This window comes from Apus apus, chromosome 19 (assembly GCF_020740795.1).
Source record: "Apus apus isolate bApuApu2 chromosome 19, bApuApu2.pri.cur, whole genome shotgun sequence".
Taxonomy (NCBI): domain Eukaryota; kingdom Metazoa; phylum Chordata; class Aves; order Apodiformes; family Apodidae; genus Apus; species Apus apus.
In genome coordinates this window covers 2692830-2718946 of record NC_067300.1, presented here as the reverse complement: position 1 = coordinate 2718946, position 26117 = coordinate 2692830, and the positions used below count along the sequence as shown (strand labels likewise).

General features: G+C 58.2%; 1 protein-coding gene across 3 annotated transcripts; it reads right to left on the bottom strand.

The window, feature by feature from the left end:
- Positions 1-696: 696 nt before the first annotated feature.
- STXBP1 (syntaxin binding protein 1) lies at positions 697-22567 on the bottom strand. 3 transcript variants are annotated; one of them, XM_051636847.1, is made up of 20 exons: positions 22450-22567; positions 13159-13208; positions 12924-13005; positions 12120-12196; positions 11804-11882; positions 11603-11706; positions 10659-10807; positions 10185-10269; positions 9858-9988; positions 9080-9187; positions 8903-8963; positions 8226-8291; positions 7960-8040; positions 7697-7835; positions 7378-7487; positions 7128-7229; positions 5467-5552; positions 4614-4768; positions 3588-3711; positions 2394-2433 (listed from the first exon to the last, which is right to left on the bottom strand). In XM_051636847.1, exons 1-19 carry the CDS (start codon positions 22484-22486, stop codon positions 3602-3604), a joined length of 1812 nt encoding a protein of 603 aa, XP_051492807.1. In that variant the 5' UTR covers positions 22487-22567; the 3' UTR covers positions 2394-2433; positions 3588-3601. The 3 variants fall into 3 exon arrangements, with proteins under 3 accessions (XP_051492809.1, XP_051492807.1, XP_051492808.1); XM_051636849.1 differs by lacking the exon at positions 3588-3711 and having other exon boundaries at positions 697-2433; positions 22450-22566; XM_051636848.1 differs by lacking the exon at positions 2394-2433 and having other exon boundaries at positions 3584-3711.
- Between the last annotated feature and the right edge of the window lie 3550 nt (positions 22568-26117).

Here is a 26117-nt window from a genome sequence, read left to right as displayed (position 1 = left end):
GTGCCCATGTCAAATGTATTTATTTTTGGATTTTTGGGTTGTTTTTTTTTTTTGGTACAAACCCCCATGTTTGGGGGGGGAAGAATTGCTAAAGCAATTAGGCAAATAAAGTTACTCAGGTCTAGAACCTCCCCAAGTGCTTGCAAAGCCACTGAGCCCAGATCCTGCACCCAGCCTGGGTGGGGGGGGCACAAGAAATGGGGTCACCCCCAGTGCTGCCCTTTGGGGGGCAGGATTTTTGTGTCTTTTAAAGAGGATTTTTTGTGTCTCTGGCTGCATCTGCTCGTAGCAGTGTCCCAAACCAACCAAGGATCCAGGTCATGGCTGTGCTGGAAGCTGTGACTCCCCCAACCAGAGCTTACAGGGACCAACCAAGTATCCCACATGGAATAGCCAGGAGCAAAGATGTTGGGTTTCCCCCCCCCCCCCATCTCCTATTTTGTAAAGACCAGCAGAGCCATTTGGAGATATTTTGTACTAAGATAATCACCTATTTTTGAACAAAATAAATATTGTTGGTTGCTTTGTGGGTCTCCAGTCCTTTCCGAAGCAGTTTCTTAGGCAGGTTTTGCCATCAATCCACCAGGATCTCTCCCTGGGAGGCACATGGGGTTTGGTGAGAACATCTCCCAAGCCTTTCCCTCACCTGCCTGGCCCCCCCCCACCCCCCCAGCAAGTGGGACAGCACAGCCCTGGTTGCACTAGGGATGGAGATTGCTTTTATTGAGTCACTCGAGTGCTTTAGTACAGAAGAACAGATATACAGAGATGATACATGTTTGTGCTTCAACACTTTCAAACATTTAGATTCCAGTAATTTCAAGGTAAACAAGTTCCAAGACAGACTAGATTATTATTACTTTTTTTTTTTTTTAAGTTTTCCTTTTTGATAAATTATTTTTTTTATATAAATAACTGTAACAGAAAATAATAATAATAATGTCCAACATACAAGATCCTGAAGCATTTGCATTGCTAAACCAAGAGGGGACTCGAACAGGGTGGAAGGACCAAGGAGGAACCAACAAATATCAGTGCAATGATGCAGCCTTTGCCCTAAAAATATATATTTAACTTTATGGGCAAGGAACAGACGGGGAGGGGGGAGGGGGGAGAGCAAACCACCAACGAGGCAAGAAAGAGAGATTTTGGGGAAGGAAAATGGGGGTCACAGCCTTCAAGGGGGACAGAACAAAAACGATGGACCCCAAAAATATTGCAGTGCATCTAAGGGCAGGGGGGGCAATCTGGGGTGGGGTGGGGGGGGGGGGGGGGTGTAAAAATGAAAAACCCAACAAAACGACCAACCCAACAAAAAAAAAATTCAGAGGTTTGGTTAAATCACTATACACCAAGCTTGTAAGAACGTCACGAGACACAGTCATTAATATACACAGAGTCCAAGGGGAGGGTCCCAGAGGGGTGTGGTGTTTTTCTTTTTTTTTGGGGGGGGTGGGGGTCTTGGGGAGACAGCACGTTCAGAAACGCTTCACCACGGGACGACACGAGCGGAGCTACGAGCTGCCCCGGGACAGAGGGAGAGATACATACATATATATATATATAAATTAACCTTTTATTATATATATATGCGTTTTAAGGAACACCTGGAGAAGGGGGAGGCCTGGCTGCAGCAGGGCAGGGGAGCAGCCACGCCAGCCAGCAGGGCCCCAGCTCCAGGTCGTGACCATTTTGGTCCCTTTTCACGTGGGAATCGCCGCAGCGTGAAGCATCCCGGGTTCACCCCCCCCCTCCCCAACCCCTGTGCCAGATGTTGGCATGCACATCTGGCAGGAGCGCCCACCACCCCGAAAACACAAGGGACAGGAGAGGGCAGGAAGGACCCCCTCCTGGCCAGGAGCTGAGCCCAGGCTGAGCAGGGACTTGAGCCAGGGCGGCGTGTCCATCCGTCCATCCACACGGGACCCCAGGGAGGAGCAAAACTTGGGAAAAAAGGGTTTGTTTGGTTTTTTTGGTGATCGTGTTGGTATTTGTCATCACCATCATCATCATCACTCACTAGCAATGGGCAGATGGGTCACTCAGCCATGAGCTCCTGGGTGCTTCGATAGCTGCAGCCACAAATATATAATGACTTATTTTCTTTCCCTCTCTTAAACACAATGCATCAGGTTTCTGAATATATATATATATATATAATTATTTTTTTCCCTTTTTTTTTGGCTGTTGTCCCCTCCCTGTGGATAAAATGAGATAAGGGGAGGGGGGGGGGAAGGTGGCAGGAGGGGGTTCAACACAAGAAAGCTGGGCCAGGGCTGGGTGCAGGATGGCACCGTGCTGGGAAAGGGGGGGATTCGGCATCGAGTCGGGGGGGGGGCGACGTTTCCTCTTAACTGCTGGTCTCCTCCTCTGTCTTGTTGAGCTTCTTCAGCGTGTCCAGCAGTTTCTGTGGGGTGAGGATGTGTGTGGACCCTGTGGGGGGGCAGAGGAAAGGGAATGGTGGTGGTGGGGGACACACATCAGTGAGGGTTTCAGGATGCCCTGTCGTGCCCCTGTCCCCCCCATCACCCTCCCCGCGCTGCCCCCGGTCCCACCCTGTTGAGGTGGGACCTTCTGGTGATGGCCCCAGGCTCGTGGGAATGCTTGCTAGAGGATGTAGGGCTGTGGGGGGAGGTGGTGGGGAGGGGCAAGGGGGAAATGGATAGGACAGAAGACATGAAGGAGATGGAAGGAACTGGTCCAGGATGAAGCAGGAGCCAGGAGGTGGCCATGCAGCGGGGTGGTGGCTGGTGGGGACACTCCAGGACCTGAAAAGCTATTGGGGTGCATGGGGTGGGAGGTGCAGGCAGGCAGCAGCTGGGCAGGGAGGGACCTTCTGCAGGTCCTCCCCAGGCTCTTCCACGTGGAGCATCCTTGGGTGAAGGGAGGAGGGAAAGGGCTCTGACCTCCTGCTGCCCCTCGCTCGGCGGTTCCCGGCTCGGTGCCGGTGGCAGGTCCTGCTGTGTCACCTCAGCAGCTTCCCTGGCTGTGCAAGGACCAGCTCATGGCACCAGTGGCTTAGGAGGAAGCCACGGTGGGTATCACCAGCAAAACCACCAGCAGCCAAACCTTGGCACAGGGCTTGGGGGGTCTGCAACGCTGAGGGCACCAAGAACAAACCTGAGCTTTGCCACCGACTCGGGACCTCAGCCCCATCTCACCCCGGATGGAGGGTCACAGAACCACCTTGGCCATGGGGGTGAGAGGAGTAAGAGCTGGGACAACCCCTGGCACCCAATCCCTGGCCCTACTCCAGCCACAGGGAGCATCTCGGGGTGTTCCATCCCCTCCCTGATCCCAGGATGCCTCTGCCTGGGATGCCCCCGACCTGCTGCCCCCAAACCCGGCGAGGGGGAACTCATGGCATGAAGGAGCTGGCCAGGTCTGGCCGAGAGACATGGCAGAGGGATGATGGAGAGGCACTGGATGCTTTTCCACCTGGAAGGAGGAACTGCAAGCATTTTCTTGTCAGAGAACCAAATGGAAACGAAACCCAGAAGAAGAATTAAAGAGAAGGAGGAATGGAAGAACCAAAGAAAACCCTTCGGGGTGGAAGAGTTTCTTGTTCGTTAGTGAGCTGCCTTTACTTGGTGTCTCTGGCTCACTCCATTGCTGGAGCCTGATCCTCAAATGATACCCTAGTGGAGTCCCTGAAGTCGGGGTGCCTCAGGTCCATGAGAAATTTGGTGGGAGTGAGAATGTGAGTAGAACCTGCAGGAGAACAGAGCGGGGCTGACGGCTGCGCCAAGACCGCCCCCCAGCCCCCTGGTTTTCATTTGGGGGGAGGAAGGACGTGGTTGCACATCCAGGAACGTTGGAGGCACATGCAAAGGGGATGGTCCATGGAGAGACAAGAGTTGAGACAGGTGAGAGGTGGGATGGAGCTGGGAGGTGGTGGTGGGTCTGGTGGTTCGGGGGGGGGAAGGACACAGCTGGTGGCTGCAGGAGGTGAGAAGGTTCTGCTGGTGAGAAGCCAAGGACTAGATGAGATGGTGTGGGGCTCCTGCCCAACAAGGTGTGTATCCAGCTGTGCTTCCCTGGAGGGGACTTTAGGGGACCTAGAAGCTCCTTGCCAACATCTGGCGGGGCTTCCACCATGTCCTCAATGCTCAACAGCTCCTCTGGAAGCACAGCCAGGGTGATGAGACCCAGCACACAACACACGTCCTGTTGCAATGCCTGTGCAACAGGACATGCAGCAGGTGTGCAACAGGTAAATGGACCTTCTATTACACACACAGGGCACACATGGTTGGTGTGGGCTGTTGCACACCCCTTTACTTTGTTTTTCTCTTCCTCTCACAACCCCAAGGCCGAGTGTGCAACACAGGGGGGATGGGAGCAATTCATCCCCAATTCCCTCTCACCCTGCTCAGCTGGAATCAAATCAGACAGGGAGAGGAAAACCTGGGGATGGGTGGAGGGGATGCAAGTTGCTTCCTGGGGAGGGGAGACACAGGTGTGGCAGCGGGTGGCAGGAGAAGACCTTTCCATAGAGCTCCTCCTCCTGCAACCACCTGGGATTTGCGGGATGGCGGAGGGAGGGTGGGATGAGCAGCCAGGGCAGGGGGTGTGGGGTTCCCCAACTCACCTACCAGGGGTCCCCAACTCACCTATTAGCACTTCCCACTTGCCACTGGCTTGTGTCACCTCGTAGGCGCAGCGCATCTCGTTCATGCTGACCCCTCCCAGGATGAAGATGATGAGGCGGGGGCCGCTTCGGTACTCCCCGGGGGCCTTGTTCTTGTGCCAGTGGCCGTAGCGGGCACTGGAGGAAGAGGAGAGGGATGAAGGATGGGCAGGAACAAACCATGTGTTCACATCTTAACTAAATCCCACATTAATTCCAGATTGGTGCAGGTAAAGTCCAGTTTTCTGGCCCTGAGCACTGCTCGCTGTTACAGGCAGGGAAACTGAGGCACAGGATGCCTGAATGGCCTTAAACTGGAAGAGGAGATTTAGGTGGGATATGAGGATGAAATCCTTCCCTGTGAGGGTGGTGAGACACTGGAACAGGTTGCCCAGGGAAGCTGTGGCTGCCCCATCCCTGGCAGTGTTGAAGGGCAGGTTGGATGGGGCTTGGAGCAACCTGGGCTGGTGGGAGGCGTCCCTGCCCATGCAGGGGGGTTGGATCTAGATGATCTTTAAGGTCCTTCCAACCCAAACCAGTCTGGGATTCTGTGAAGAGTGACAGCAGAGCAGCTCAGGGACCTGCTGATGGGTACAACCCTTCCAAGGGATGCAGGGATGGAGGGATGGATGGAGGGAAGGATGGAGGGATGGAGGGAAGGAGGGAAGGAGGGATGGAGGGAAGGATGGAGGGAAAGATGGATGGATGGAGGGATGGATGGATGGAAGGATGGAGGGATGGATGGATGGAAGGATGGATGGATGGAGGGATGGATGGATGGAAGGATGGAGGGATGGATGCCACAGGTGCTGATGCCCAGGGGGAAGGGGACCCACCTGACGGCAGTGGTGCTGAAGGAGGCGGAGGAGCGGGTGGAGATGTACGGGTAGTGCTTGGTGTCCAGCTTGTCATCGATGGCATCCTGTGAGCAGAGAGCCCCAGGGGGGTCAGCGAGGAGCCAGGCACAGCCCCCGGCCCCAGAACCTCTCCTGGGGCTGTGACTGGGGGGACTGGCACAGCTGGGTCAGGAGCCATTTGCATATATTTGCAAATGAATCCTGACTTTTCCTTACTTCTTGGGACAATGGGGCTGTGTTCCTGTACTAGGGTGTGCTTGGGGGGGGGGGAGGAGGAGTGTAGGGGGGCTGCAACACGGGGTGAGGTTTGCCCTCAGCTTGAGGGGCTCTGTGGAGGGAGGGTAAAGTGGGGGCAAGGGCAGGGTCTTCTAGGAAGCTCAGGGACCTGCTCTTGCTCTCAGGGTGATCAGTGCTGGAGGGCTGATGCTGCCTGTAGGACACTGCTGAGATGCTGCAGCCTTGTGCAGTCCCCGCTGGTCCTGGGGACAGGTGTTGGGGCACCCCAGACATGAAGCCCCCCTGGGAGGGCTTGAACAGGCTATGGAAGAGGAAGGCAAGCACTGGTGTTAGGGAGGAGCTGGGGTCCTGCTTGAGGTGGCACTGAACTGCAGAGACATCCCCCTCCTCAGAATGTGACTGCAGGGTCTGCCTGAGCAGGTGGGAATGGTCCACACTGGGGGGGGCAGCCTCAGCACCTGGATCACCCCCCAGGCTCTGGGCAAACCCCAGGAGGCTGCTCTGGTTGAAGGGGTCAGGAGGAAGGCAGTGCCTGGAGAAAATTCCTTTCTGGCTCTGCCTGGAGCTCCCGCAGGTGCAGGCAGGGCTGTGCCTGCAGGCAGGGGTGACGTGCCACGCCTGTCCCCTGGCTCAGCTGGGATGTGGGCAATGCTGTGACCAGGCCACCCAGCCATGGCACACGGTGTGGCACAATGAGGAGCCAGGTCACGGTTGTGTTCTGTGCTGTGGGGATGCTATGTGAGCCCAGCTGGGGCTGTGCAACACACTTGGGACCAGCACACACATGGGGGCCAGGAAACCCCCTGGAGCCTCAAACACAGGAAGGACAAGGAAATCTTGGAGTAAATCCAGAGGACAGCCATGAAGATGCTCAGAGGGCTGGAGCACCTCTTCTAGGAAGAGAAGGCTCCAGGGAGACCTTAGAGCACCTTCCAGTACTTGAAGGGGCTCCAGGAAATCTGAACAGGGACTTCAGACAAGGATAGGGAGAGATAAGACAAGGGGGAAAGGCTTTAAACTGGCAGAGCAGAGATTTAGATTGGATGTTAGGAAGAAATTCTTTAGTGTGAGGGTGGTGAGAGCCTGGCCCAGGTTGCCCAGGGAAGCTGTGGAAGCCCCATCCCTGGCAGTGTTGAAGGGCAGGCTGGATGGGGCTTGGAGCAGCCTGGGCTGGTGGGAGGTGTCCCTGCCCATGCGGGGGGGTTGGGACTGGATTATCTTTAAGGTCCTTCTAACCCAAACCAGTCTGTGACCCTATGAAAACATCCCAACCCTGTTTTGCCTGCAGGCAGCGAGCAGCCTGGAGGACACAAGTCAGGGAGAGATGGCAGGGTTTGGGCTGGGAGCACCCAACTCCCTGCAAGTCCCTGCTGCATCCCCTGTCCCTGTCCTTGCTGTCTCACCTCCATGATGTCCTTAATGACGGGTGTCCATCGGGAGAGCTGGTAGGTCTGCTCACTGATCCGCTCCTTCCGCTCCGGCTTGCTCCGGCGGCGCAGGGTGGACTGGGCAGGGAGAGCAGAGGGACACCCTGAGACACGGGGGCTGGGACCAGGGCCACCCCGGGAGGGTCTGGGGGCATCTTGGGGGGGGGTACACGGTGCCACGGTCCTCCTGCAGGACGAGGAGGGCTGCGGGGAGGTGGAGACTCACGTCTGTGATGATGGGCACCCCGAGGTGGGCCATGTTGGTGATGATCTCGCTGTCCTCGGCTGGGATCTGAGCGTGCTGGATCAGCTTGTTCAGGTTCTCCTCGGTGATACCTGGAAACACGACGGGGAGATGGGTGTCCCCGTGAGAAATGCCTCCTGGTGGGGACACAGCCCCTCCATCGTCACCTGAGGACACCCGCCTTGCTGGTGGGTGGGGAGACAGGGCTGAGCTTTTCTATCTGGCTTTTTTGGGCTGAGCCCTGAGCTGCTGGCCACCCGGAGCTGCCTGCATGTCTTGCCCACCCTTGCCCAGCCCTCACCGTTCTTCAGGAAGATGTAGAGCAAGATGATGCGGATCTTGTCATAGGTGCTGACGTTCCCATCCAGCAGGATGGGGACAATAGCCCTCATGGGGTCCTTGATCTTCTCACCTTCAGCATCAGTACCCATGGCCAAGTCCTGCAGAGAACACAGGTACTCATCACCCCACGACTCAGTGCTGAGCTGTGGGGGGGGAGTTGCTGGCCCTGGTGGTCCCTATGGGAATGCTGGGGGGGATGACGGGGGCTGGGGGAGCTGGTACCTGTTCCACTCTGCAGAGCTTGTCCACCGTGCCCTGGTAGTGCTTCATGCAGTCCTCAGCCAGGTGCAGGTGGGTCGAGTACTGGGGAGACACAAGCAGTGCAGTCACCACGGTGGTGCTGGCAGCAGCTGAAGGTCCCCATGACACCATCTTGGCCTCAGCCCCTGCCCACAGCTCAGGAACCTCCAGGGAGGGCTGCCCTGGCCCCCTGCCTGAGTGGGCTCAGCACCAGCTGCTCTGCAGACATCTCCCCCCTCCCCATGTACCTTGCTGAGCTCCTTCTGGTACTGTGGCATCTTCTTCAGCATCTGGGACAGGTCTCTCATGGTGGTCTGCGAGGGAAGGGGACATGGTCACTCACACTCAGGGACCAGGAGCATGGAGGTGATGACCCTGCCAAGGGACTTCTGTCCCCACATGAGCCCCTCATAGGGGTCTGGTGTGGCATTGCTGGGGCTGCTCTGCTGTGGCTGAGGGGCTGGGTGACCCTCACCCTTTCTGCAGCTCTGCAAGCTGGAGTGCAGGGGGTAGAAATCTCCCCCCGTGGTCCTCTTCCTCCAGAACCCCCGTGCACTTGGCTGAGGCTGAGATGGTGCCTTCAGCTTCTGGCCACTTCTACATCCTATTTCCACCAGGGTGCCCTCACTGCCACCAACTTGGGTTCTTGGGAAGGACACTGGCCAGAGGTGGCTGCTGTGGCACAGGCATGGGCTCCATCCTGAGGGCAAACCCACCCCCAGGCACAGTGCCCTCCCAAGGCCCCCTGTTTCTCCAGCCCAGGGCACAAGACCAACACTCCACAGTCTCCTCTCCCCATCAGGGACCTGAGCACCCTCAGCCCTTTGCAGAAGTCCCCATCAGGCATCCCCAAGAGACTCCACCACGTGCCAGCCCATGGCTGAGCCCCACAAGGTGCCCATCCCCAGCTCATCGTTCAGGTCACCTTATCACCCGTGTTCATCCTCTTGCTTGAAGAAAACTCCTTCAGGGACCGGGTCACCTCCCTGGGGACAGGAGGAGGGCAGAGCTGTCAGCGGGGAGGGGACCCTAAGAGCAAGCTGGGTGGCAATGCCAAGCCAGCATCCCACCCAGCTGGCAAGCTGCCTGCAGGGACACTCACTGGGACACCTCGGCGATGTGTTTGTGGCGCAAGGTGACCCACAGGTCATCGTCCTCATCCAGGAGAACCTCCTTAATCCGGGCTTCCCCGATGCCGCTCGTCTCGTACCTGGGAAGAGGGCAGGGAGCATCATGGCAGGGACAGGGCTGGGGGGCACGTAGTCCCTTCACTGCTGGGGAGAATGTGCAGCACTGGGGAGATGAGGGGACAGGGGAGCTCCTTCTTATCAGAAAAGCTGGGGAGGGGACTTTTGACATGGGCAGGGAGTGACAGGATAAGGGGGAATAGTTTTAATGTGAAAGGGGGAAGATTCAGATGAGATATTTGGAAGAAATTCTTTAGTGTGAGGGTGGTGAGAGCCTGGCCCAGGTTGCCCAGGGAAGCTGTGGCTGCCCCATCCCTGGCAGTGTTGAAGGGCAGGTTGGATGGGGCTTGGAGCAGCCTGGGCTGCTGGGAGGTGTCCCTGCCCATGCAGGGGGTTGGAACTGGATGATCTTTAATGTCCTTTCCAACCCAAACCATTCTGCTGTTCTGTGATCTCAGGCTGGTTTCCTATCTTTCCTTCTCACACTCCATCAGCTGCTAAATGGTGGGAAGGGATAAAGGGTTGAGAGCTACAAAAGCCCCTTTCACATCAATCCTGCCCACCACACCTGCCATCGGTTCCTCCCAACTGACGATCTGTGATGGATGGAGGGAGGGATGGAGGGGTGGATGAAGGGCTCAGGCTTCATGGCTGAGCTTTCTGCTCAAGGGCTGGACTTATGGGGACACTCACTTGTAGACATCATTCTCGATGGGCAGCAGGTCGTAGCTCATTGCCTGGAAGGTCAGCTCGTGCAGCACTGGGGAAGCAGGGTCGAAGCCCCGGTCCAGGATGAGGAGCTGGGAACGAGCCTTGTCCGGACCCTGCAGGGCAGGGGCAGCTGTCAGCAGTGGGGCTGGGGGCTCCTCCAGCCCCACAGGCGGTCAGGAGGAGTTAGGGGCATTTTGGGGTCCCAATTCAGGGTCTGCACTGCAGCGTGGCAGAGTTCAAGTGGGACTTTAGGAGTGAAGCAGCCCCCAGGTGTCCTCCCTGGGGGCTAGAGGCACCTGCCCTGCTCACCTCACCCATGGTGGGGTCATCAGCCTTGTAGGCATCCAGCTTGTCCTGGATGAGCTGTGCCAGCATGGCATTGTCCTTGTAATCCCTGGAGGAGACACAAGGAGAGGTCAGCACGGGATGGGGAGGAGCTGCTGGTTTCCCTCTGCAACACCCTTTGGCTCATAGGAGAGGAGGGACCTGAGCAGGTTTTGCTGCCCGTTTCTCCTCGGGGTGCTCTGCTTTGCCTTGGTCTATCCTACATGAGGTGCTACTTGGATTTTAGGCTCCCACCCCCCACTCTCCAGACCATCTTCAGGTCTGTTTTGCACACTCCCCGCGGACGTCCGTCCATCCCAACGTCTCCTCCACCTCCACATCCTCACCAGCACCAGACACAGCCTGGTCTCATCTGTGCCCTGTGCTTGGCACGGCCCCAGCTCCACCGTGCTGGGGGGGTCCCTGGCGGGGAGGGGGGGTCCCAGTGGCTGCCCTTACCCCCGGTACCGCACGGCTGGGTACTCCTTCAGCGTGGCACACAGCGTGGCGATCTGCTCCGCCAGGCGCTCCAGGATCGGGTTCTTCATCTGGGCCTTGTGGGGGCTGTAAAAGCTTTGGAAGGAGTCAGCTGAATCCAGGGAGTAAACCTGGGAGGTGCAGAGGGAGGGAGGTTAGAGGGGATGCACGGCGGGGCCCCACAGGACAACCTTGGTGGGTTTGGAAACCAGATTCAAGCCCAGATGAAGGTCCCCAGCTGGGCCTGGGAAGCTGGAGCTCTGGTGGCACCTTGGGCTTTGGTGCCAGCTCTGGACCCTGATGCTTCCCCCATCTCCAGCTCTGCAGCACAGTCCCTACCCCTATGTATCCCCCTGGCATGAGCAGAGGAGGCAGAAGACCTTCTACCCACAGCAGCCACGTGTTCCCAGGCAGGGAACCAGAGACCTGGGGAAAAGTGGGAACATGCTGCTCCCAGGCTGTGCCCCTGGTAAAGACCAGAAGCCATTTTCCCTGCATGTGGGGATGCCAAGAGTTCATCTTCAACCTGTTTTTCTCCCCAGAAATGCTGCAGCTTGAACGTTTACTGGCAACAAGCTGGTCAGGCACTACCTGTCCCTCCCTGTCCCCCTCATTCCCACATCCCCAGCAGGGGGAAGATGGCCCGGGGCTGGCTCCCCAGTGCCCTATTGGGTGGGCACAGGGCTGAGCAATGTGGCTGCCAGCACAGGGCCAAGGCCCCGAGCCTGCTCCACCTCCTGTGGCAGATCAGCCCTGAGATGTAATTGAAGGAGACAGGGAGGAAGAGCTGAGCAGGGGGAGAGGAACCAACAGGGCTGTGAGGCTGTTACACAAACCCTGATGGGCTGGGGAAGGATCCTGAGCATCCCACAGCACCCCCATCCCATGGACCACCCCGGTGGGGACGGTCCCCAGCTCAGCCTCACCTGGGACTCGGAGGGGAGGAAGGCAATGTTGATCTCTGTCAGGGTTTTGATGACCTTGGCAGCACGGGATTTCACCAGCTCGTTGAAGAGGGCGTCGGGGCAGGCTGCAAGGGAGGAGGAGGAGGAGGGTAGCAGCCAGCACCCCTCCACCCTTCCCCACGTTTCAGTGACAAGGACTTTCCCTCCCCTCCAGGTACTCACAGTCAGTGAAGAAGACGTGGGCAGCTCGGTACTTGGAGGTGGGGGGATCCTTGAAGTCATTGATGAGGGAGTGGATGGACTGCAAGAGAGAAGAGACCAGCTGGGCTGGGCATGGTGGCACTGAGGGCACCTCAGCAGGGTCACCCCACGTCCTCCCTCCTGTCAAGGGGGCGAAGCTCCGGTCCAGCCCCCTGGCAGCATGGCTGGCCTCACTGGAGCCCAGATGCTTCCCATGGCATGGCTGCCCATCCCAGTCTGGGAACCCCCTGTGCCCCCCCAAGCCAAAGGCTGTGCCCCCCGTGCCCCAGGCACTCACCTTCTCGGAGGGGGTGATGAGATAAACGGCCTCCAGGCTGGGCAGCGGCTCCCGGCGCTTGTTGATGTCTTCCACAACTGGGGGCACAAAACAGGGGCTGGGACAGGGACAGGTGGGGGTGGAGGGGGGGCACTCGGCGAGGTGGGCTTGTTGGACACACCACAGCAGCACAGCACCAGCCCTGCCAACCCCTCTGTCTCCAGAACGTCCCCAGCCACCGGCTTCTGCCCCACCCCAGAGCCAGGGCAGGGGCTGTCCCCAGCCTGTCCCAACCTTTGCCTGGGTGCCTGGCAAGGTCCCAGGGGGCTGCTGGATTTCTCTGCACGTTCCCATGCTGCTGTTGCCTCAGTTTATTCTCACATCCCCCCACTGCAGGGGACACCCCAGGGGTGATGCTCTGCTGGTGCCCGGGCTGGGGCAAAACCCCCACCACCCCAGACACCTCCCAGTGCACAGCCTGGATTTTCCTTCTCCTTTCTGAGTGTTGCAGGGAACTACTTATAGGGCTGACATGAAATAACACCTGGTGATCTCCTTGGACGGAGATACTGCCAGGAGACAAGGTGTTGGGGCTTCTCCAGCCCCAGCAGGCACAGAGGGAGGCTGTGAGGCATCAAGCCTGGCACCGAGACACTCCTCCATGAGCAATGGGTGGTAGCGTGTCTCCATCCCTCATGGGATGAGGATGGGTGGGGGCCTTGCCAGCCTGGAGCTGCCTTTGAAAGTGCCCTGGTACAACAGGGAGGTTCTGCCCTTCCTGCAACCGAGGTCTGTGAGGGCCAGCTGGGACCTGGGGTCACTCACTTGTGATGCCCTCCGTCATGATGTCGGTCATCTTGCAGCAGGAGGAGAGCATGCGCATGCTGAGCTGGTCCACCACCAGCACCTGGGGAGAGGGGCTGTGAGCTGGGGGCAGCCAGGGAACTGCCCTTTCCCAACCCCTTCCCCATGCTTGGGGGGGGATTCACAACCCCCTTCCCTGCTTCTGCCTCCCCACCCTCTTCCTCTCTTGCCCCTGCCCCCCAGGTTTGGTGCTCACCTTCCATTCGCCCTTCTTCTTCACCTTCCGGATCACATCGTGCATAATCTCTGCAAGAGAGGGAGCACAGGGAAGGGGGGGGGTGGTGAGCACCCCAAGACCCTCCCCTGCAGCACCCCAGGGCACTGAACCCCCCACCTACGCACAGGGCCACAGCCAGTCCCGCTCCCCCAGTGCCCCTCCTGGGGACATGGGGGGTGTTTTGGGGTACCTAGGGAGGGGGGGGGTCACCTCCCAGCCCCACTTTTCTCCCACATTTGGCACTAACAGATGGAGCCCAGGCCAGTGGGGAGCCATGGAGGGGCAGTGGGGGTCCCTGGGGGCCACCCTAGACATCTCAGCCCTAATCCCAAGTGCCAGAAAAACAACAACAGCTTAAGAGCTCCTTTTAGAAACAAGAATCAAGCCGCCTGAGCCTGCTCCTTGTAATCCCCCACAATCCCATCTTGCTTATGCAACCGGCCGGGATGGCAGCGCCAGCCAGTCCCCCCTGCACCCCAGGGACCCTGCAGGGCTGGGGACACCCCCTGCCCACAGTCCTGGGCACAGACACTCCTCTTCTGCCCGGGGTGAGCCTGCAGGCTGTCCCCCGTGGGGTGCAGGTTGAGGTGGCCCCAGCAGTCGGACGGGGATGTCACCTTTGTGGTTTTAGAGCCCCCCCTGTCCCCCAAGGCCAGCCCTGCTCCCGTCCTGCTGCAGAGCTGGGCTGCAGCCAGGCACAGCTCCTCCCCAGTGCCATGTCCTCTCCTGCCTTCACCATGGGTCAGAGCAGGCTGCAAAGTTAAGCAGCCTCCAGGTCTGCTCTCCAGAGCCAGCTCGGAGCCTGGGCAGGGTCAGGAAAGAGGCAGATCCACGGAGCATCCTCCAAAGAGGCTCCAAGGCCCTGAGGGTATGAGCCAAGTAAAAGCTTGAGATGATTGTGTCCTGTTTGGAGGAGACACAGCCATGACCTGCACCTTCCAGGTGTCCTCACAGACATGATTAAACCCCTGGGTTAGGGACAAGTGGTTTGTTAGCACTCGGGTGGAGCAAGAGGACAATGTTAAATGCTGTGGGTGGCCAAGGCTGGCATGGAAAGGGAATGTCCTACCAGAAGGGAAGGCAGCAGGTAGGAGCTATCTAGGATGAGCAATGCCATCCTTGAGCCAATGCCACATTCAGCTATAGGATCAGGAAGAGAATTCCAGGGGAAATGGCAGCTCCTCTGTTGCCTGAGGTCAAGTCAAGCCTGGATGCCTCCCAAGAAGTGATGCTCTCACATCCTCACATTTGCAGGTCAGCTGTTGCCAGCTGTGTCCCCAAATGGTCTGGCCAGCAGAGCTTTTGGCCTTTAACATCAGTCTGTGATGCTCACAGTCAAGCTTTTCATCTTGGAAATAAACCAGGTTTCAGGGGGAAAAGATGCTTATGCATATCTCATCCAGCACCTTCAACACTTGGCTCTTCTGGACCTACCACGTTGCCTCTACCTCCTTCAGACTGGAAGGATTTTAATTACAACTTCTACCAAGAACAGACAATAAGCTCTGGGCTTATCCTCCAATGTAGAGACAACATTAGTGCCTGTAGACAAGGCAGCACATCTCACCCATAAACTGAGGAACTCCAACGCTCTTGAGTGACATGTTCCTGAAAGTGCCACCATGCAGACAACATGCTTGACAGCAACCACCTCCCCCCACCCACCTCTTGCTGCCAGGCTTGTTCTTGGGGTGACATGTAGCATGAAAATGACCCACTGCATTGTTTGCAAGCAGGGCCAGAAGCTGGTGACACGGTGGCCTAGTAGGACTCAAGCCCATCCATCACTCCAAGAGGCTTAGCCCACATTATTTATACAGAGCTGGCCAGGCTGCCTTTCTCCAAACCTGCCTTCCCTGGCTTGCTCATGGCAAAAGCAACCAGCCCCATGTCTCCAACTGCTTCTGGAGGAAGAGGGACCAACCCTGACATTGCTTGTGCTCACACCAACAAAGCTGTGCCCAAGTGCAGCCTGTGCTGAGACACACTCATTTTGAGATGCCCCAAGCATCCCAAGAATGGGACGCCTGTTCTGCTCCTTCAGGAGTGTGAAAACTCCTGAGCCCTGACCTCCACTGGTCAGTGGAAGCAGAAAAACCTTGTCCTGGCCACCACGGCATCCTAGAGCACTAGGACGGGTGAAGGATGCTGCAGCCAGGGGCTATTTCTGCTTTAGGGCTGACCCAAGCCTGGCCTGTGCCAACAGCAATGGTCAAGCCCATCCCTCCTGGAGCAAGGCAAGGAGACCAAATTCCTGCTGCTCAGGAATAGTCCTTTGCTGCCACAAGCCAGGACCTGATAGGCTGCACATCTTGGCATGACGTGGGAAGAGAAGATGGAGTTGCCTCATGCATATGGGCAACAGGCTGTAGGAACTGCCTAAGGTCCTACAGGAGACAAGGGGTCCTGACCACAGGCTTTTCCCTGGCCCAGGCAGGGCTCAGCCCTTTCACTCTCCTCACACCCCCTCCATTTGGGATCCAAAACCCCAGAGCAGCTCTGGAGAGCTGGATCACAGAGATCCACGCTGAGGTTTGCCCAAGCCCCACTTCTCTTAAAAAGCTGTCATGCTGCATCTCCAAGAGGAACACGTCTGGCTTGGGGTTGGCTTGGCAACTGCTTTTTTGCTGGTTCATTAACTAATTGCTTAAGACAGTGTGAGTGTTACACAGACACAACTACGTTTGGATGTAGTGGAGCACGTATCTACCTCCAAACATCCTGAGTGGGGGAATCTCTAGGTGCCAGTGTACCACCCCCAAGCAGTACCCAATAAAATAGGCTTCATGGATCAGAGGACGGCAGGGAGGCCACCAGCCCCACTCAGGACACAGAGAGTAACTTCATTTAGAGGAGGCAAAGCCCAGCTGATGTCCTTCAGTGTGGCTAAGAGCCACCTCAGGGATGATAGGAATCTGGAAACCATTGTGTCCATAAACCAAGCAAAATGCAAACATCTGCCCTCCAGCAATTCATATCCTGAACACCTATTTTTCTCACTGGATTATTTCTGGTGCTCACCTGGAAGACCTCAGCCTTCCTGAAGAACACATTGCTCATGCAGGAACCTGCTGCTGGTGCAGCCCAGGTGCTGCCCAGCTGCCATAAGTCCTGCATGGGCAGAACAACCAGGCTCAGCCTCACCCTTTCCTCTCCAACCCTGGATGAGGTGAACTTGCCTATTCTCACACCCAGAGCAGCAGGGCCCATCTCCCTCAATGCTGCAGGTGAAACCTGCCACGTGTGGAAGCCACACCAAGCAGTATTTGCCTTGCTGTTGGGACTCCAGCTTCAAGGATTAGTCACAGTAATCACAGTAACCCATGATTAACTCCTCCTTCTCCTATCTGCTCTTGTGAAGGATGTACATATTTGTACCTTCCAGACAAAACCATGGGATATCAGCACAGCCTGGAGAGAAGGAGGACAGAGACCAGGAGATCTTGAGCTCCTCAGAAATTCTGTAACACACCTGAACGGAAACACATGATCCTGCCCACAAATCACTCTCGTTGACTGCACTGGAGACATGGGGTAAAATCCACGAGGATTTTCACTGTGGGATTGCTCCTGCCATAGTTTCCTCAAGTCTGGGAAGGTCTGGAAGGATCTGGGAGTTGAGCAGAGCTTCTTCCTCTGGGTAGAGGCAGCGGGCCATAGGCCACATTGGGTCCCTTTTGAAGGCCTCATCCTTCCCTAATGTTTGTCCTCTTCCACCCAGTTTCCATCCCCAGGGGAGATGCTGAACCCAGCTGTGGGTGCTGTCAGTGTAGCCAATGTTGGTGATGCTTCAGTGCCAGGAGGAACCCAGGGCTTTCCTGCAGCAGGATGGCACACATGGGGTGCCCCACCACCCAAAAGGGGAGGTGACCCTCTCCCAGGGTAAGTCACTCTCTGCTACATGTGTGGTCATGACTTTTTGAGCTGGTTCCTCTCTGCCTTGAACCAAGAGGGAGCAAAACACCAACAAATTTGGGGTCTTCAGGTTTGGCTCAGTGGGGATCCAGGCTGGTCTGGTCCCCATGCCCACTTGGATGCTGGGGATGGGATGGAGGGCAGCTGATGTGCAGCTGAACTGGTCCAACTCCAAGTGGTCTTTGCTGCTCTCTTAGTGACACAATGCCAAACCCTCTGATGGGCCCCAGAAATGACCCCACTCAACACTCAGGTGCTTGTTGATGGGCAACGTGGAAGGCCACAAATTAATGCACCTTCAGCCTGATCTATTTCTGCACTCTCCAAAACACTGGAGCCAAATTCCTTCCCACACCATCAGTTGGTGGACACAGCATCTGCTTCTCAGCATGCAACTAAAACCCATGTGACAATGACTCTCTTTTTAAATGTGTTGATTTTGTGGGAAGAAGGAGGGACTCTCTCCCAGGACACTTTTCCTGAGAGGTAAAGGGAATTAGAACCAGACCTGGCTTTTCTTTTAATTTTTTAGGAGGTGAAGAGTCTAAGTCCTCTACATTGGTGGCTTTTTCAACCTTCCTGCACAGGCAGACACCGGTGGGTGGATGTAGAGCTGCCAAAGTGAGGTTTGTCATTCTTGGTGACCTTCCATAGTCACATACGGGCAAGTACTTCTCCTGGTGGAGCCTGCAGATCAGAGACTGAAATTGCTCTGCACTGTGTGGGAAGAAGAGCCCTGAATTTTGCATCTATTTTGTCAAGCTTTTCCAATTCTGAGCTGACACTGGAGGCGAGACAGACCCTGGTGACAGCTCTAACAGCCCCAGCAGAGGTTCTGCCAAGCACCTGCTCCTCTACCCACATGTTGGGCAGGTGGCACCGTGCTGCCCTTGGGACTCCCTGGAGCTGGGGATCAGGAGGGTGGGCTGCCCAGGAAGCCACTGGCTTTAGGGTCTGCTCCCATCCATAGGGGACAGGGAGCAGAGACCCTCTCCTCCTCACCCATCCTCTTCACCAGCACACCAAGATCACAGCAGGGCTGGAGGCTCTTCCACCCTTGCAGATATAAGGACACAACAGGCATGATCCCACCAGGACCAGCCACTTCTGGCTCCCCTTGCTGCCTCTTCTCTTTCTGCTTGGCAGGGCTCAGGCCAGCCCTGGCTCTGGAGCAGCACACAAACCTCGTACCCTGAGCCACGAGATGGGCTCAGAGCCTCCTCAAAGCCCCCCCCCCCTCTGTGCCCCCAGCAAAGGGGTGGTGGGAGCTGTGAGATGTCCCAACACCCTGGGTGACTCTGCAGCAGGTCCCCAGGGCCCCTGGCTGCGCCCCAAGGCTGGCAGCCCTGCCCATGTCACCTCCCTTGTCCCTGAAGGTGCAGAACAACACAGGTGTGAGCCTGGGCCCCTGAGTCATCACATCCCAGTGTGGGCCAGGCAGAAGTGGATCCTGGAGAGGCAGAGATGGAGACAATGGGTGACAGGGCACTGCAGCGAGTGCTGCATGTGGGTGCCCATCCCACCTTGACCAGGTGGGATATAATGGTGGGGCTCCTGGGAGTGGGTCTGGTAGGCCCTGGGCACAGGTCAGCTCTGTGGAGGCTGTAGAGGTGAGGATGCTCCATGGGAGGATCAGCTGGTGTCCTGGGAGAAAGGTGTTCTCCTGCTGTCTCTGGAAGGCAGTAGGGTGCTCCTTTGTCCCAGGGCTGCTCTGCTTCTCCCATCAGGCCATGAGAGTGACACGAGCAAAAAGAAGCCCTCGGGGAGGTTTCTCTCCTCTTGCAGGCGAAGGGGTCCTGGGTTTTCAGATCCAGCACGGATGTCACCTCCATATGCACCAGCTACATGTCTTGCACCAGCCCACCATGGTGGCAGGCACTAAGCAGGTGTCACCCCTGCAGCACATCTTGTCCTGCTTCGCCGGTGATGGTTTGGTGAAGTAAATCCAGCCTCCTCCTCCTCTCCACTGCAGGGTGCTGCAGGAGAGCAAGGACCAGGCTGGGCAGGGGGAGCTCGGGGCAAGCTGTCCTGAGAAGATCCAAGGAGGTCCCGGGGCAAGAGAGGGCAGTAGGAATGTCCACATGGTTGGGGGTTAGAAGAAGATTTGGTGACGGGTGCCCTCAGAGGTGGGAGCAGCTCCCAGGCCTGGGTGAGATTTTTCTAACCAGCACCAGAGCGAAGTGACCGGTTCTCCCGTGAGGATCCCTGGGGAGGTGGCCACAGAGGGAGCAGAAGACACAATGGGAGGACCTGATCCTTGGGCATCACCTCTGGGGCTGAGCACAGTGAGCTCCAACCCGGGCCAGATGGAATCAAGCCCTGGAGGGATGCAGCCATGGCTGCTGGGTACCGCGGGGTGCCGCAGGGACAGCCCCCCCAGCACGCACCCCACGGCTCCGGGGGGGGTGACAATCTGCTTCTGCCCATCTCCTACAACACTCACCTACCTCGTGTCCCCCTGCCCACCTCTCCGGGGGCCTCCAAAACCCGTCCTATTATGGCACCAGCTGGTCAGAAGAATAATCCGGGTCTGGAGGGAAGCCAGGGCAGAATGCAGCTCCAGGGGGGGGGGGCTGGCGGAGCGAGCCATGGAAACACAGCAGCATCTGCCTTCCTTCCTCCCTTCCCTCCTCGGGAGGGAGCCCAGGGGAGATACCCTGCCCTGGGGACAGCCCCAGGCTTTGGACCTCTTGTTCCTTATGAGCAAGTGTCTTCTTTCTCCTGCAGGTCACCCCTGGGAGATTCCCTGGCGCAGTGAGGGAGAGCGGGGGGCAATCCTGTGCCAGCCCCCTGGGTGGACAGGCAAGGGGGAGGTCTGGCTACCCCACAGGCTGCTCCAAACCCTGGAGGAGCAGCTCCAGCAGCAAACAGGAGCTGAGAAGGCCAAGGCAGCCCGAGGAGAACCTCCAGCCCCCATGGGAAGGAGGGAGGGAAGGGCTGGACCCCGCAGGGTGCTCCCCCGAGGGCCTGGCCCCCTGGCTCCTCTGCAGCATTTTGCCTGCACAAACCCTGCTCTCTCCTCCCAGACACCCACGCTTCCCTGCCAGCCCCGATGCCCAGCTACCCGTTAGCATTCTCCAGCCTGCAATGGTCTTTTTTTTCCAGGGAAAAACACAGTGGGCTGGTTTGTTTTTTTTTTTTCCCCCGAAAGGCAAGGATTGAGCCAGGTTTCTGCAATGCTGCCTCGAACCCCTGTGTGTGTTTCTGTGCTCTCTCCCAGCCTATTCAGCACAGAGACAATGAATGAAAAGAAAGGGACATGCAGTGGTGCTGCTCTCTGTCCCCTCTCTAGCGAGGGCCCTGCCTGGGGGAGGTGTGCATGGGCAGCTGGTCCAGCTTGCCCCCCCCGTTCCTGCTCGGCTGGGCTAAAGGGGCAGCCCCCATCCCCACTCTGCAGGCGAGAGAGGTCCAGTCCCAACCTCCCCCCCCAATACCCCAGCAAAGCAGAAAATCCAACCTTCCCCCCCTCCCCAAAGCTGATCCTGCAGCAGAGGATCAACATATATATTTTTTTTTCCCCCGGTTCATTTTGCAGTTCTAATCCCCCAATGCAGCAATTCAGGGTGCTGGGGGGGGGTTGGGGAAGACAAGGATGGCGCAGCCCCCCCCCCCCCCCCATCACCATCCCCAGGGCAGGTAACGCCTGGTAACAAGGCAGGGATGTCAACCCAGGGGGGAATATCCCCTTGGCCCCCCCCCTTGGTTTTTTTTTGCTTCCAATCCATCACCACCACCCACCCGATCACACCACCGAGCTCCGGCCGCACCATCCGCAGCGCGGGAGATGGGGGGGGGGGGAGAGGAGGGAAAAACCAACCCACCCGCGGCGATTTCACCCCCCCCGACAGCACCCCCAAACGGCACGCCGAACACACGGACCTTCCCCCCGACCGAGAGGAAAAAAAAAACCAGGAGGAAAACAAAATAGAGAGAAATAAAAAGAAGAAGAAGAAGAAGAAAAGATCCGGCCACGGTGCCACGGAAATAAATCATGCAAGAGGGGGGAGGAGAAAGGCTTTTCATGGCTGCGGGAAGTTTCCACCGGTTCCTGCTGCTTCTGCTCTTGATTGAGTTATTTTATGCCTTTTTTTTTTTTTAATTATTATTTTTTTCCCACCCCCCCCACCCCCGCTTCATGCGGAGTTTTTTCGCTTTAAGTTTGCGGCGGGGAAAGGGAGACACCAGCAAACACCCCCCCCCAATAATCCTCCCCCCCCTCCCCAACCCACCCACCCACCCACCCTCCAGCCTCAGGCATTTTGGGGAAAACACACAGACACACAGACCCCCCCCCCGCGCCAAAGAGACGCTGAAAATACCGTCTTGCAACAGCCCCGGGGGGGGGGGGGCGGGGAAGGAGGAAGCAAACCCGGGGTTCCTCCCTCCCCGTCCCCCCCCCCCAATTTTTCCCGGCCTGTCCACACAAACACACACACACACCCCCCCCCCCACGCCTCGGCCACCCCAAAAATAGCATTGTTGGATCGCGACCCCAAAGGAGGGCACCCGAATTGCCCATGGGGGGGGGCGGGAACTTGGGGGGGTGGGGGGGGGGGTCATAGAAGCGAAGTCACGTCCGGGAGAATTTAAAAAAAAAAACACAAACCCAACCGTCCAAAAGGCAACAACAAAACCAGCGTTTGCTGCAGACAAAGGAGAGGGGCGGCCTTGTCACCGCGGGGGGGGGGGGTTGGGGACACACACACACACAGGGACATCCCTGTGACACCCCCCGGCCCCCCCAGGGTGGGGGTAACTGGGCTTTCCCGCTGGTGTTTCCCCTGCCGGGCTCTAAGGGGGCGATCGCCCCTCGATTGAGGGGTCGGGGCGAGGGGAAGACCCGAGAGCCTCTCGCTTCTCTCTTATCCTACCCCCCCCCCCCCAAAAACTCCACTCTTTCCACCGCCCCCCCCCCCTTTCTCCTCCCCTCAGCACTGCAGAAAAAAACCCCAACAGCTTGAACAGCCCCCCCCCCCCAAAAAAAATATATATTAAAAATATATAAATATATACATATATATATAAATATACATATTAAAAAATATCCATATAAACCCCAGAAGGAGACATCGAGCCCCCCCACCACCGAGCCCCCCAGGCTTGCCCCCACGGGGGTGTCCCGCCCCTCCGTCCCTTCGCCCCCCCGGGGCTGATTCCCCCCCCCGAGGGTCCCTATGGCGCATCCGCAGCATCCCCCCCCGACCCGCGGAAAAGTGGGGGGGGGGAGGCAGAGCCTGGGCAGCTCCCCCTCCCTCCCCCCCCCCCCCCCCCCGCCCCCCACAACCGGTTAGTTCCCCCCACCCCCCCCCCCCCCCGCGGGGGTGCGCAAGTAGCGCGGCCGGACGCGGATCTTACTTTCTCCCACCACGGCCTTGAGTCCGATGGGAGCCATGTCTCCGTGCCGGAGTTTGGGGGGGTCGCGGGGGGGGGGGTTTCCGCAGAGGTTGGGGGAAGGAGATATTGGGGGGAGGTGGGAGGGGAAGGGGGGGGGGGGGGGGGCACCGACGGGCACACGCACGCACAGCCGGGAGAGGCTGCGGGTGGCGGTGCGAGGATGCGGAGGGAGGGAAGGAGGGACCGGGGGGAGGGGGGAACGGGCGGGCCGGGTGTCTGGGCTTGGGTTTTTGGGGGGGGCCGCGGGCTCCGGCGGCCGCGGTGGCTCAGCTGACTGCGCGGAGGGGAGGGGCGGGATGGGGAAGTGAGGTGGGGGGGGGAAAGGAGGGGGGGAGGGGGGGGGAGGGAGGCGGGACACGCGTCACTTCGCACCGCCCCCGCACCGCCCCGCGCCGCCCCGCGCCGCAACGCGGCGTCCGCCCAACGCGGAGGGCCCGTGGCACCCCGCGCCCCCAGCCCCCGGCACCTACACCCGGCACCCCCCTATTGCACCCGGCACCCCCACCCCCTTACACCCGGCACCTCCCATTACACCCAGCACCCCCCCCCTACACCCGGCACCCCCACCCCCTTACACCCGACACTCCCCCATTACACCCGGCAACCCCCCACACCCGGCACCCCCACCCCGTTACACCCGACACCCCCTCATTACACCCGGCACCCCCAGCCCCTTACACCCGGCACCCCCTTATTACACCCGGCACCCCCAGCCCCTTACACCCGGCACCCCCCCCATTACACCCGGCACCCCTCATTACACCCAGCACCCCCCCCCCTACACCTGGCACCCCCACCTCCTTACACCCGACAGCCCCCCATTACACCCGACACCCCCCCCATTACACCCGACACCCCCCCTACACCCGGCACCCCCACCCCCCCACACCCGGCACCCCCCCTACACCTGGCACCCCCACCCCCTCCACACAACACCCCCCTCGCATCCCCCCCCCAGCTCTGTACCACTCACCCTCTGCACCCAGCATGTCCCCCCCTCCGAACTGGCCACCCCTTACCCGCATCCCCCCCCCCCCAGGCCATCTCCCCTCCCCGCCCTGCAACCCCCAATACCCAGCATCCCCCCCCCTTCCATCATTTAGGGTAGGTACCCCCCCCTGCCAGCATCCCCATCACCCAGCATCCCCCCCCCCCAGGACCCTCAGGGCTCCCCCAGGTTCATTTTGCGGGCACTGAAGAGAAGTTCTGCACCTCCTCCCACCCTCAACTGCCCTGGGGCTGTAGGGAACCTGCAGGGCTGCAGCATGGGGGGAGATGGCAGTGGGAAGGGGTCCCTAGGGTGTCCCGGGGTTATTTTCCAGGAAAATATCCACCTCCTTCCCCATGCAGGGGATGCAGACCCCCCCCACACACCACGCCCACCCCCCCAGGCTGGGCACAGCTGCAAATGTTGGGGTGAAAACTGCATTCCTGGCATGGCAGCTCCTGGCACTGGGGGGGGGGGCTTCTTCCCCAAAGTGGGGCATGGGGCCTGGCTGGGGGGATTTGAATGTTCCTGTGCTCCCCCTTTCCAAGCCTGGGCAGGGGGGTGGGGGGGGTGGAGAGGGGAAAATGGAAAAGGAGGTGGGAAACAGAGTGATGCCAGCAGAGAGCCAGAGCTAAAAGCAGTATGTGTGTGTGTATATATATATGTAGGTAGGTAGGTATGGCCAGAGAAATGTTCTCCCCATCACTCAGAGGTGAAGAAGAACCTGAGGTGCCTGAGGACAGCAAAGGAGAGCCCAGAGGGACAGCAGGATGACAAGGATTTGTGCCATGGCCCAGACACCTGGATTCCCAGCAGCCCCCAGCACTCATCTCAATCTTTGCTTGAATACCTTGTTCTCTCTCCGATGCTTCCTTAAAAACGAAGCTGGAGTTGAGTTTGTCAGAGCTGCTGGACTCTCTGCCAACAACAGGCTATAAATACCAGCAGGCTATTTAGGAGCAAGGTATTTATACTGCTTCCCCATCTCCCTGTCAATCTTCCCAGCGAGCATCACTTGTCTGTACGTAAAAATCCCAGCACGTGTACAGAGCCACTGGAGAGCTGGGACTCATCTGCTGGGGGTCCCCGTGGTGTCCCCCCTCTCTGCCCTTCAGGGACACTCTGCTCCCCAGAAGCCAGAAGGTTCTCCTGCCTCCATCACACCTGGCAGAAGAAAAAAACAAAAAGGAAGAAGAGATAGTGAGGAACACTTGCTTCATTCAAAAAATCCCCAGCCAAACGTGGATGGTCCCAACTCGCAGGCTGTGAGGGCCAAGGCAGCTGTGCCAGGCTGGGGATGGAGGTGAGGAAAGGGATGGACATGTCCTGCAGATGGTGGGGTGGATGTTTTGGCATTGCCCTCCTGGCAACGGGGGCTCAGCCCTGTCAGATACAGGGACCCCATGTCCTGCTGTCCAGGAGCCAGCTGCCTTCAGGGCTGGCTGGCTCCTGCTCAAATGTTGGGGTGTAAAATGCCTTGGGATGGTGGGTCACAGAATCATTCCAGATGGAAAAGACCCTTAAGATCATTGAGTCTAACCATTAATCCAACTTTACTCAGTCCAGTGTTAGACCATGTCCCTCAGCACCACATCTATGCGTCTTTTAAACACCTCCAGGGATGGTGATTTAAACGTCTCCCTGGGTAGCCTGTTCCAAGAGTTTGATGACCTTCTCAGTGAAGAGGTTTCTTCTAATACCCAGTCTAAATGGTCCCTGGAGCAATTTGAGGCCATTTCCTCAAGTCCTGTTGCTTGTTACTAGGGAGAAGAGACCAACCCCCACCTCACTACAAACTCCTTTCAGGGAGCTGTAGAGAGCAAGGGTCCTCCAAGTAGAGACCACAGGCCTGAGACCCTTGGAGACCACCAGGAGCCTTTCCCTCCTCTGCAAGGGGTTCTGGACAAGGAGCTGGACCGACGCAGCCCAGACCCCCCAGCACAGCCGAGTCACAGCAAGGGTGGTCCTGATGCACACAAAACCCCACACACCAGGAAGAGGAGCAGCCTTTCCTCACCCCCCTTTCCACCACAGGGCTGAAAAGGATCATCAGGGTGGATGGGGAGATGCGGTGGCTGCTCCTCTTGCTCCACCCTGTGCTGGTTTGGTACAAGTGATGCAAATCAGGGTGGCCAGGTCTGGGACTGCTGCAGTGAGCCATGACTGCCAGCATGGGATTTAACCCTGCCCCAATAACCAAGGGAGCAGAAGGAAGGTGAGGGACAGGTCTCAGGGTCAAGAAATCAGAGGGAGCTGGCTGAAGCTGGTTTTCCTGAAAGACAAGTTTGAGGATGTCGAAGCAGCCCTGGGGCCACCTCCTGATCCTTCCTTGCTGGTCCTCTCGTAAGGTGCCTGGGCTGGCAGGCCTTGCTCTGGGCTTTTTCAACCCCGTAAGTCCAGTTAAAAACTCTTGAGGTGCTGGAAATGTGTTTAACAGGGGGAGATGGAGATGTCCCACAACTCCCTGAGTCCTGGGGCTTGGGGGGAAACACCAGCAGGTCCTGCTGACCTCCTGTCCACCTTCCCTGGGGACCAGGCACTCTCCAGGTCCTGTGGAAGCTCAGGGGCACCCTTGGGGCAGCTGTGGCTGAGTGTGAGGTTACCTCTGGGCCCTCATGGAGTCCCCTGGTGCTGTCCTCTC